Source organism: Sapajus apella, unplaced genomic scaffold, assembly GCF_009761245.1.
Source record: "Sapajus apella isolate SASKATOON/1434 unplaced genomic scaffold, GSC_monkey_1.0 scaffold52, whole genome shotgun sequence".
Classification (NCBI taxonomy): domain Eukaryota; kingdom Metazoa; phylum Chordata; class Mammalia; order Primates; family Cebidae; genus Sapajus; species Sapajus apella.
In genome coordinates, this window is record NW_022436992.1 from 11710932 (window position 1) to 11723805 (window position 12874).

General features: G+C 48.2%; 1 protein-coding gene across 6 annotated transcripts in view; it reads right to left on the reverse strand.

Annotated features, from left to right (window-relative positions):
• The window catches only part of REEP1 (receptor accessory protein 1), a 119964-nt gene that overhangs the window by 16842 nt on the left and 90248 nt on the right, over positions 1-12874 (reverse strand). For all 6 annotated transcript variants that reach the window (XM_032243593.1, XM_032243595.1, XM_032243594.1 and 3 more), the window contains exon 6: positions 2203-2380. In XM_032243593.1, the coding sequence (XP_032099484.1) occupies positions 2203-2380 (178 nt within the window). The remainder of the gene's footprint in view (positions 1-2202; positions 2381-12874) is intronic.

The following is a 12874-nucleotide window of genomic DNA, read 5'->3' on the forward strand; positions in this document are numbered from 1 at the left end:
TTTTTTTTTTTTTTTTGAGACGGAGTTTCACTCATGTTACCCAGGCTGGAGTGCAATGGCGCGATCTCGGCTCATCGCAACCTCCGCCTCCTGGGTTCAGGCAATTCTCTTGCCTCAGCCTCCTGAGTAGCTGGGATTACAGGCACACACCACCATGCCCAGCTAATTTTTTGTATTTTTAGTAGAGACGGGGTTTCACCATGTTGACCAGGATGGTCTCGATCTCTTGATCTCGTGATCCACCCGCCTTGGCCTCCCAAAGTGCTGGGATTACAGGCTTGAGCCACCGCGCCTGGCCAGACCATAAGCACTTTTACATGGCTTATTTCACTTGAATCTTCACAACAACCCTACAAAGGGGTGTTATTCCTTGAACAGATAAGGAGTCTGGGGTGCAGAGAGGGTAAACAGCTTGCCTGGGTCATGTAGTGAGCAAGTGGCTAGCCCCCTGGAACTTCACCCACTGGTTCTTGCTCTGCCCTCTGGGTTTCACTGAACTGAGGCCCTTTTTCCATCTAAAGGGCAGTTTTCACCTGAGGCTTGGCAGATGATGAGCTGATGCAGTATGGAGCTGAGACCTAACTCTGTGTTGTACCCCTATTTCTGGGGCAGTGTCCGGCAGATCAGAAGCTCTAGATGCTTGACAAAACCTGGAAGGTTGATGAGTGAGTGGTGAAGGGCACTGGTCTGGGAGTCAGGAGGCCACGCTCTACTGCAGCCCACCGTGGGTGATGCTGCACAGTCCCCTTCCCTGCACCTCTGTCTCTTTACCGGTAAAATCAGTGGACTTGACTGAAGGATCCCTGAGTCATTTCTTGCCTGGCCTTTTGCAACTGCATCCCTGCCCTGCTTTCAGTTGTGACAGGGTTAAAACATCTCCCAATAGAAAAACCACAGTCCTCAGACCTGTGAAGGGCCAAGGAGACACTGCTGAGGGGGAGGAAAGGGATGGAGCCCGGAGCCGCACTTGGCTCTGAGCATGAGTTGTCATTCCGAGGCAGCCGCAGGCCTCATGACTCCCTGTCGATGTCTAAGACCCCTGAGAATCAGATGGGGCCTGTCAGGACATGGGGCTTATGGCCAAGGTGTCCCCTGCAGGCTGCACCTTACAGTACACGGTCACAGGTGGCCAGACATCTCCCTTCATAAATTTAAGGGCCAGGCAGCCACCAGACATACATTGTGGACACAGATTCCAAAAGAGTGGCTCAATTCCCACCCCTCCAACCACAGGGAGGCAGAGGTGGTGATCCAGAACTGCCCCCCATACCTCCACCATCAGTCCTGGGCAGCTTCTGCACTCAGCAACTGAGAGTCAAGGCCCCTGTCATCCTCCCAAGGAGCAGCCTGGAAAACTGTATGCCCCCAGCCTGTGCCCCACCCTCCATGAGCCTGAAACCCACACTGGTGGATCTGATGCGGGTTGGGGGGGTACCAAACATGGCTGCAACTGAATGAAATCACACTTCTGGGTCTCACCCAGACCTACAGAAGCCTCTACAGATGGGCCCAGGACTTTGCATGTTTAACAATGTCCCCAGGTCAGTCCCAATACCAGCAACTCCATGATGGGCATGTGACACCAGAGTCAGGCATTGGAGGCAGAGGTGTGGTTACTGTAAGGTCCCAGCCGGTATAGGAACTACAGCTCAGAGCTAGCATGGCCCTTGGTATGCAGAGGCTATGGGTGGTGCGAGATGCATGAGGGGTCAGAGATGAGAAGAAGACAGCAGAGTGAGAGAGAGAACAGGCAATTTTCAGGCAGGGAAGAGGGCCCATGAGAGCAGTAAGCCCCGGTGAGAAGACAACACTCAGGTGTCAACAGGCACGCCTCCCTGGAATCTGAGAAGAGAACACAAAAGGCTCCCGGAGCCCAGGTCCTGTCGTACCTGCTGCCTCCAGGCTTGGCCTAGACACTATCCTCCAACTACCCCCAATTCCCTAGGCAATCAGATAGAGGAGGGGGGACGCTTTGGTACAGGTGACCTAGCCCTTTGCCTGATCAGAGTTGCCAGGCCAGCTTCTGGCCTGACCTGAGGGGTGCTCGCCTCTTGGCTGAACTGGCATGAACTGATGGACACCTCTGTTGATGGCAGGTCCATGGGGCCAGGGCCAGGCTGCACGCCACATGGTGGACTGGGCTTCTCTCAATGAAAGCGAGGCCCAAGGAGAGGGAAAGAGGAGAAGTAAAGTGACACCTACCTGAGCTGCTAGCGCTCTCAGAAGCACTCCTGGACATCTTGGGCTGGCCATGTTTTCCACTGGCCCGCCCAGACCCTGGTGGTGGGGGGCCTGAAGGAGCAGGGGTGCCGTCTCCCCTGATGGTGGTGAGGTCCTGCATGCTGAAGCTCCGTAGTCTCTCCGATAAGGCACCTTGTCCCTGGATACAACACAGGAGGGGCACACATCAGAGTTCCTGCTCCACAGGTCAGACTCAAAGGCCAAGAGAGAGCTCTGATGGTCAGCAAGGCAGAGATCAAGACCTAGATCAACTCTGCAAAGGGGCAGGTGCCCAGGCATAGCTGCTGGAAACACAGAGAGGGTCAAACCCCAGAATTTTCCAGGGCCTCCTCTGGGGCTCAGCAATCGCTCCTTTGGCTCCAGGCTCCCTCCTTGCCCTCAGATACTCCTAAGGTGATCCAGAGCCTCAGACAGACTCAGGGTCAAGGGCGCGACTACTGCCTGCAGCTCCTACTCCCTCCAGGCCATCTGCTCTTTCTCTTGCTGTGCATAAATAAAAATCCACATGTATCTGTGTTTTTCTCAGTACGTGAGAATCTGGTCAGGAAATTAAAAGCTAATATTCTGTGTGCTTAGTTATTATTTTCAGAGGACACAAAATGCAGACAATATTTTTTAAACATTTGACAACAGAAATTTCTTTTATCTGTATAGCATATTATGTCTACAAGGCACACTTACTTCCACTGATGCATTTCAGCTTCATAAAATACCCAAAAGTAATGAATCAGGAAGGAAAAATATGATATTAAAAAACCCTTGCTGACTATAACCATTTCATATTCTGAGGGAGACAGAGAATTAATCTCAGGGGGGAACTGTTCTTTTGTTTAGGAAAGCAAGATCAATGCATTTTACTTACGAAAGAGCAGCTCCTCCCTGTCTGGATGAGAATGTGTCAGTGAAAATGATCACAGTGAAGGCTCAGGGATGGTGGCATTGCTTTAAGTGTGCCTCAGGGGCTGCAGGGAGAGGCTAAGGAAACCTGAGAGTGGGAGGAGACTGGGGCAATTGAGAACTGGGCTAGGATTTGGAGCAAGAAGTGACAGGCAAGTAACAACGAATGAACTCAAGCATCTTTGTGATATTGTGCTGGCCTAGAGCCAGAACCGGAGCAAAACTATTTTATAAAATGCAAAACTGTTTTTAGATAAGTTGAAATGGCTGCCCCATTCTCCTCACAATAACTACTGTCCTTGGCCTCTGTAAATAGAACTGCCAGTTTGTTCCTCAAAACTATGTAAAGCTGCTTACCTTTTCTTATCAGTAACTGCTAAAATCTGTGACTTCTATCACCACCCAGACGATGTGTAAACAAATGTATATCCTGACTTCTGTAAACCACTGAAGTAACAAACAGAATGACAAAAGTCCCCTGGCCCTTGGAATGTCCGGAGACCCCCGCCCTTGTCTCCACCCAGGAGGTGAATCACAGAATCCCCTAGCCCTTGAAATGTCTGAAGCCTTTTCATCCCCATCCCCACCCCTCACCCCCACTCCCAAGGTGGTTTTTCGGGTATAAAAAATCGTGGCACCCTCCTTTTGCCACCACAGGTTGGAGAGACGTGAATCCTCTGTGGTCGCCGGCATAATAAATGATCCTGCAATCTGGCATACTTTTGTCTCGTGATAACTTTCTACACTCCGGTCAAATACAACATCTTCAGAAAGAAGGAAGCCTGGAGGGTGTGCAGGCTTCCCTTGGGTGCACGGCACTGCAGTGGCATGGGAGAGGTATTCTATGCCATTTGGATAATGAAGGAAAGAGTGGTCTCAGAGATCTGGGGGACTTGGGGACAATATTGCACAACAGACATAACAGAATCAACAAATCAGCACAAAATCAATTCAAGTCGCTGACAAGAGGACTGTTGGTGAGATTGATGAAACAAGCAGGGGCCAAAACAGTTGAGTAAGGGGTTTTCAGAGGTGAGAGAAAGGTTTGGAAGATTTTTTCGTTTTACTTAATAAAAAAATAATAAAAATGAACCAACAAAGCACAGCAATTCACTGAAGTGAAAGATCCAGATAGGATCAAGGAGCAAATGCAAAATGAGTTCATTAAAGGGGAGGGGGAAACAAAAAGGGCTTGCAGGCAGGTTTAGAAGAAATGCCAGAAGAGGCCAGGTCTGGTGGCTCATGACTGTAATCCTAGTACTTTGGGAGGCTGAGGCAGGAGGATTGCTTGAGGCTAGGAGTTCAAGACCAGCATGGGCAACATAGTGAGACCCTGTATATACAAAAAAAATATTTTAAACTAGCTGGGCATGGTGTATATGCTTGTAGTTCCAGCTACTCGGAACGCTGAGGTGGGAGGACTGCCTGAGCCCAAGAGGTAGAAGCTGTAATGAGCCCTGATCACACCACTCCACTCTGGTCTGAGTGACAAAGTGAGACTCTGTCTCAAAAAAAATAAAAAGAAACAAAGAAATGCCAGACTAAAACCAAGATGCATTAAAATTTGAAATAGAGCTGTTCCCAACCTACCAAAGATACAAAAAATCATGTCACCAGGAAACTAACAACGAAAACCCAAAGAAAACTATTTAAATAATCAAACAAATACAATTAGAATTGTAAATACAGGCCAAGAAGGATATCATGTGAAAAAAGACAGAAATCACCCTGGTTGCCTCTGACACTGCTCTAGAATGGTGGTTGGCAAGGGTCCAAGGCCTCATGTCCTTGACAAGAATAGCTGGGTGGTCTTTGCCCACAAAATGACGGCTGGACCAGCCGGCCACCCATTATATAACCCCTTCAAATATAACAGCCAATGATCCATGATTATTTCACTCATAAGCATTCTAGGTGGCATCTAGAATTTAGAAGAAATTTGGTGACTAAGGAACAAAACTTGATTCTGAAATGAGAAAATATTCTGCTAATTATAAGTGAGTAACTCAATGTTAGGCTAGTGTTCAAGCAAATCATTCACTGACCCACTCTTTCATTCATCCTCTCATTTCTTCATTTATTTTACTTGTTCAACAATTATCAGGTACATTTTATGGGCAAGACACGGTGCTAGGTGTTAATAGGAAACACCACCAGTACAGCTTAATTTCTGAGAAAGTGTAAAAAGACAAATGTACAGATACAACACAGAGGTGCCCTACCAGAACCTACAGAAAGTAAAGACTGAGAACAGTAGTTCCCCAGTCAGGCCTGGATTCAAATTCCAGCCCTGTCATTTAACAGCTGAGTGATCCTCACCTCTCTCCGCCTCAGTGCCCTCATTTGCAGAAAAGCATCCACATGGCTGGCTGCTGGTGCGGATTCAACGAGATTACGTCCTTAAGATACCCATCACATAGCCCAATGCATGTTCAGTGTTCAAAAATGTCAACTTTGATGATAATGATGTTGATGCTGTGGCTACTGCCTAAGACACAAGGTTGCTATTGAAAGCAGAGGTGGAGCTGGGTGCAGTGGCTCACACCTGTAATCCTAGCACTTTGGGAGGCTGAGGCAGGCAGATCACGAGGTCAAGAGATCGAGACCATCGTGGCCAACATGGTGAAACCTCGTCTCTAACAAAAATACAAAAAAAATTAGCCGGGTGTGGTGGCACGCGCCTGTGGTCCCAGCTACTCGGGAGGTTGAGGTGGAAGAATCGCTTGAACCCAGGAGGCAGAGGTTGCAGTGAGCTGAGATTGCGCCACTGCACTCCAGCCTGGCAACAGAGCAAGACTCCGTCTCAAAAAAAAAAAAAAAAAAAAAAAAAAGAGAAAGCAGAGGTGGAAAAGATCACTTTGGTCAAAAGGACCAGGAGGGGCTTCATGACCCCAAGCAAAAATAAACAGCCAGGGACAAATTTCCTCACCACAGTCCGCCGGTTCTTGTACATTGTTGTTCAGCAACATATGTGAGAGAAAGCAGCAGCAGGCATCGTACACGTTCATTTTAGCAAAGTGCTCCATTCCAGTCCCAGAAGCCAACCAGTCTAGCTCCAATATCACTGGCAGTGGCAGAGGTTAGGAAAGAGAGGGAGATAATAACAGCTCAGTATCAACCTAGGCCTGTGTCAGAGGAAATTATAGTGGTGTATATACAAGTGTCTTGAAAACAAATTAGCCCTTGCCTGTCAAAACACTCTGAGATGGTTAAAATCAACATGCCTGGCCAGGCGCCATGGCTCACGCCTGTAATCCCAGCACTTTGGGAGGCTGAGGTGGGTGGATCACTTGAGGTCAGCCTGACCAATATGGTGAAACCCCGTCTCTACTAAAAATACAAAATTAGGTGTGGTGGTACACGCCTATAATCCCAGCTACTCAGGAGGCTGAGGCAGGAGAATCTCTTGAACCTAGGAGATGGAGGTTGCAGTGAGCCGAGATCACGACATTGCACTCCAGCCTGGGCAACAAGAGCAAAAACTCCGTCTCAAAAAAAAATAAAATAAAAATCAATATGCCGCTTTCATTTGTAAACCTTTCAGCCCTTAGTCTCTACACAAAATCTCATTCCTATTCACTTCCTGCAAACCCCATTCCACACTGTCAGTTCAGCTCTGCTCTGTAGAATCTTTTTATTCTAGACCATTCGCTTCTGGAAAGAAGCACGGGTTGTTTACTGGTAGTCTGCAAATGGGGTTCCCTACTTTGGGAAAATAAACTTGGATTCTCCACATTTGGGAAGGGTTAATACCATAGTCCCCATAATTCCTTGAGCCACATTATCGTATTAAAAGCTCTGAGAAGGCCCATCTGGTGGCGCATGCCTGTAATCCCAGCACTTTGGAGGCTGAGGCAGGGGGATTGCTGAAGCCCAGGAGTTCGAAACCAGCCTGGGCAACATAGATAGACCCCCCATCTCTATTTTTAAAATTTAAAAAGACATCACTAAGTAACCAGAATTATAATGACAGCACCCACCTTCTCCTAGACTTCTTGAAAATGATTTTTATCAATTCCAAGACATATTTTTCATCTCTGAAATTGGGGTGGGTCTTACAATTGCTGCTGCCCTGACATCATTGTCAATGCTTATACATAGATGTACTTGGTTGTTATTCTCCTTGGCATAACTGGACAACTGAAATCCCTGAGTGTTTAATTAACAAACCATTTAAGAACTGCTTGAGAAAGGAATATGAATCTCAGTTGTCTAACACATAACTCACTGACACCTTCTGGTATGATCAAGAAAGTGGCAGCATCAACAATAGCATGAATGAAAATCCCAGAAACAATAGCTTGACATCATCCAACACACTGGAAGGAACAGAGAATGATATGGCATGGTCATAAGTGTATATTGACATGCTGAGCTGAAAAGTAATTCAGGACCTCTGAAAGTGAAAAAGTGAGGTTAGAAAGATCTTAATAATTTATTGTGCTAATGTGTTCCTTTTAATGCACATATAAAAGTGACAAAAATTACATCTAAGAGTTTTTAATAAGAAGAAATAAACATTCTAAGTGAGAAAACATTGTGTCCTAACTTAATTAAGACACAATGCACTTCTCAAAGCAGCTTTCTCTACTCATCCCAGCTCCCTGTAATATGCTGTCACTGCAGCCTTTGAGCTGTACGTCTCTCTTGTTCTCCACACAATGATTCTTAAGTACTGCTATTGTCTGTTTTATTCACTATTGCAGCCTTGGCAGATGCCACTCTACTTGACACACATTAGGGGTTAAGGAGTTGCATGAATGAACGTATGACCATTTATGGAGCTGCCGCCTGGGTAAAGCGTGACAGTGGGAAATCCCCACTCCAGCCTGATGCGTCAGCCAGGGTCCTAGACCTGAAAGAGCATCCTGCTGAACAAGCCTTGAGATGTGTCCACGAGAAGTGTATAAGTGTCAGAGGGTTGTGGGTACAGAGAACAGAGGGCACACACTGGAGAGGCAAGGTGTCCCAGAGGAGACTGCGCTTGAACTTGGGTGGGTGGAGTACTTGGTGGGGTAAAGATGGAGGCCAGGTGGAAAGAGAAGGAATATGTGTTAGTATTTGTCGCCACTGAGAGCAGCCACTTCAATCCACCCCAAGTGAGGTCTTTGCAGTTTTGTCTGCTAAGGAGATGGGGGTCCCCTTATACTTTGTTCATGGCCAGGGTTGTATCTGAATAGCAGAAGTGCCTGCAGAAAGGCTACATGATTTCTTCGTTAACAACCATGCCAGTGGAAGGCAGAGGTAAGAGTGAGGCTTACTCTTCATTGGACACTGTCTTTTGTCCTTTTAGAATTCTGCACCAAGAACATGCATTACCTTTAAAAAATCAGTACAATTTAATTTTCAGTAACACCCACAGCACTCTCTCAAGGTCACCCTGAGGACCTCACTTTGTGAATATACAGTGTGCATGATGCTGACCAATGCAATCTAGACCAAAAAAAAAAAAAAAGACATAGGAGTAATTAAAACAACAACGACAGCAGCACAGAATTAAGGAGTACATGGTTTCTCTAGAGACTAAATGAGTGTTGAGTCATTGATGAGGGCCCCTTTTCCAGAGGGACACACCAAGTCACAGGGGAAGGTTCCAGCAAAGCAGGAATTTTAGCCCAGCTCACTTGACACAATATCTAATGCCTGCTACTGAGGGCAATGACAATAAAGGCAAAGGCTTTTAGTGAGTCAGGAAATTGATAACAGAGCCGCCAGCACAACTGCATTTCCCACCAGTAATTCAGGAGTTAATACTTCCTACCAAACCCCAGGGGTTGCCGGCCTCACTGGAGGAGTGAGCCTCCAGCCTCCACAGCCACACATGCGCCACATCCAAGCCAAGCAGGTGGCTCCCAATGACATGCTGCATGAGAACCGGGCCCTTGTCTGTGACATGAAATGGGATTAACAAACCAAACAGAGAAGGAGAATTTCTACTGCAATAGCATCCATCATCAAATTCAATCCATTCTCCAGGCATTAAACAAAGAAAAAAAAACCCAAGTAAGTTAATCACATGTTAGATGCTACCAAATTCACACCATAAGAGGCGCTGGGAAGACGATGAAGTGGGGCCCGGCTCCGTGTGCCCCACATGGATTAACACACACGCACACGCAGGTGCCGAGGCAGGGGGGACACCTGCCTCTGATCCAGACCACGTGCTGGTGAGCAGAGCCGGCGGCCTGGCCTCGCTGCCCGACTGGATCAGTTTGGAGTTAGTCACACCTCTCAACAGGGTTACCTGCCCTTCTCTCAGGTCCAAAGAGAAGATAAAATGAAAGAGTCGAGCCACCTGATAAAGGGGAAAAGGAGAAAAAAAGCCATGGGCACCAAGGCGACAAAATGGGGCTGAAGGGAGCCATGTCCTCACTTCTTTCCTCCTGTCACTCCCTTGCTCACTCACCTATTTATTCACTCACTCGCAACAGTCAACAGTTGCTGCGGGAGTGTTCACAAAGCTCTGCGAAGCTCCGCAGGGGAACAAAGACGAGGATGGTATGGTCCCTGCTCCCATGGAGCTCACAGTCTAGCTGGGGCATCAAGATAATAAGTGTGTACAAGGGCGCAAGTGACAAAGACAACCAAACGTGTCAGAGTACAGGGCAGGGGACGGCACCATCACCATGGCTGAGCACGGGCAGAAGCCTCGTCCTCTCCCACAAGGGGTCAAAGCCGAGTGAGGAGTGAGTTGAGGGCTTCATCTTTGGAAGCGGGATGGGGAAGGTGCGTGCTGGCAGGGAAGAGCTTTGGGCCAGGGTATGTCAGTGGACAAAAACCCAAGGTGCATGTGAGTGAACCCACCTGGGGAGAAGAGGCTTTGGTGCCAGTGAGTAAAAGAAGACCAGCCTGGGAGAACTGGGCTTCAGCCGCCTACACTTGGTTTTTGACAATAAACTGAGCACTTCACTAAGGTTTTTGAGAGGTGAGCAATGTGAAGGAGGCAGGACGTTAGAATGATGAGAACATCCTAGATATGCCAACTGGCGCACATCAAGAACTTGCCCCCAGTATATGTTCTCCCCTTTTCTCTCCTCACTTTGCAGTGGGCACATGGTTGTCTGGAATAGAGATTGTATTTTCTAGTCTCTCTTCTGGGAAGTGCCCTAAAGGAGAGGCAATGCAAAAGAACAAGCATTAACTGGTGAGGGAGGCGGGCTTGGTGCTTCCGATTCAGAGCAGGCTGGATGGGAGGTGAGGAGCGGGAGCCTGGGAGGTGAGACAGGCCTGTGTGACCAATGACAGTGCTCAGGTAAGTTGGGTCTCTGTAGCTGGACCAAGCCTGGACATCTGAGCCAGGCCCTTGCCCAGTGATGGGTAGTCAGAGCCACCAAGAGGGACCATCTACACACAGCAGCGGCCCCGACCTTGCCTGTGGAAATCTCAGCTGGAAGCTTTGCCTTCTCCATGCTTTCTCCTTCAGAGGCGAAGTCCCTGCTGGAAAGGGACAATGAGAAGGGAGGAAGGACTAAGGGCAGGTTGGGGGGACCCACAGGACAAATCTGCCCGCTGCTGGTGCAAGGTGAACTCTATTTATACTGGTGTGCAAACATGCCCATACTATCGCATGTGATCAGGCTTCACAGAAACTGTGATTTATGGTGACATGTACCTGTGATCCACATTCTTTCATCCTGGATCAAGTGTTCCCCAGCCCTGCCACAAGGCCAAGAAAGAGCTGATCGATTATCAGAAGAGCAGTTCCCTGGAGTGTGAGAGACTCTAAAATCCTCAGTGAGGGCCAGTCACCTCTCAGGTACTCAGCCACCGGGCTTCAGAGCCTGGTAGTGTAATCCAAGCACAAAATGGCCAGGAAGTGTCAGCTTAGGGTTTGTGTGTTGGGGTGCAGGGTGACTGGAGTAATACAAGGACACTGGAGGAACTAGAGACCCTGCTGCTGATCACGGCTCAACAACTGACAGCTGCCTGACCTTCGGCAAGTCACTCAAAACCCAGCTTGGGGTTCACCCTGAAGTGAGGGTTCCAGCTGCTCCAGCAGCCCACGTTTGACCTTCCTCTTGTCTTGGCAGGTGGCAGGTGCTCACATGTCATAAGCTGCCCCTCAGGGGCCCACACACCTCAGAGCTGAAGAGGAGGAGGAAGCACCTCTTTGAAAAGTCAGGCCTAGGCCGGGCGCGGTGGCTCATGCCTGTAATCCCAGCACTTTGGGAGGCCGAGGCGGGTGGATCACGAGGTCAAGAGATCGAGACCATCCTGGTCAACATGGTGAAACCCCGTCTCTACTAAAAAAAATACAAAAAATCAGCTGGGCATGGTGGCGCATGCCTGTAATCCCAGCTACTCAGGAGGCTGAGGCAGGAGAATTGCCTGAACCCAGGAGGCGGAGGTTGCGGTGAGCCGAGATCGCGCCATTGCACTCCAGCCTGGGCAACACGAGCGAAACTCCGTCTCAAAAAAAAAAAAAAAAAAAAGAAAAGTCAGGCCTAGAATGGTGGGGAACCCTGAGCCCAGGGCGGGAGTATGGCTTGCATAGGAAGACAGAGCACATAAGAGGTGGGCCAGGACGAGGCAGGAAAGTCAGCGTCCTGTGCAGAAGAGCCTGCATTGTAAATAACGTCCCAATGCCAGTGCCCAACTTGTTTTTTTATTCTGTTCAACAGTGAAGAAAGAGAAGATCATAAGCAGTCTGAGATCAAACTGACATATGAGACATATGAGTGAATAACAGGCAATCTTTATTCAACATTTATTATGAGCTCTGTGTTCTGTGAAGTCTTTGTGTACATTGCCTCATAACTCTTGTGGCAGGTACTATGATCGTCCCTGTTTGCAGGTGAAGAAGGGAAGTTCACAGAGGTGCAGCAGTAAGTAGGGAGCTGGGACTTTTAAACCTGGCCTGCTTATCTCCAAAGCCCAACTTTGGCTATCCTTGATGCTACACATTGCTCTGTTGGTCATGGCAGCTAAAAACATGCACAACAACTTTTCATTCCTTTAACATTTACTGAGCACCTATGGAGATGCAGGTAGGACACAAATATAAATGATGACAGCAGTGCAGAGGATCCAGGAGTGACAGGCCAGTTCTACCTGGGATCAGAGGAGGCTTCATGGAGAAGATGGCATTAAACCAGAAGAGTGGGGAGGATTTCAAAGAAGTAGAAACAGAGGCAGATAAAGGATCAACATGAGCAAAGGCAGAGGCAAGAAAGAGAAAATTCTGGAAATAGTACTTAGAGTTGCTATTTCCAGAACAGTACAGAAGGCAGCTGTGAATGCAGTATCAGAAGAGCTAGAGAGGTAAGCAGAGACAAGACAGGAAGGCTAGGATCAGGGTTGGACTACACAGGCTTTAACAGGAAGGGAAGGGAGCTGTCGACCATTTGGGTAGCTACTGCAAGAGTCCAAGCTGAGGGAAGGGTGTGGAAGAAGGCCCAAAAGGAGAGAAGGGATGTCAAATGGTTAGGACTTAAACAGTAAGTGGGAGGAAGGTGGGCATCAAAGGTGACAGAGATTTGGAGCCTGGGTGCTTGACAGGATGGTGATTTTATTATCATCAGAACGGTGGGACACATGGAAGGGCAGATTTGGAGTTACATCCAGGACTGTCAACTAATGTACAAAGGAGACAGGGGAGATGTTCAGCAGAGAACAGGAACACTGGGATAGAGCCCTGGACAGAGAACCAGGGACACCGGAATTGAGCCCTGGACAGAGAACCAGGGACACCGGGATTGAGCCCTGGACAGAGAACCAGGGACGCCGGGATTGAGCC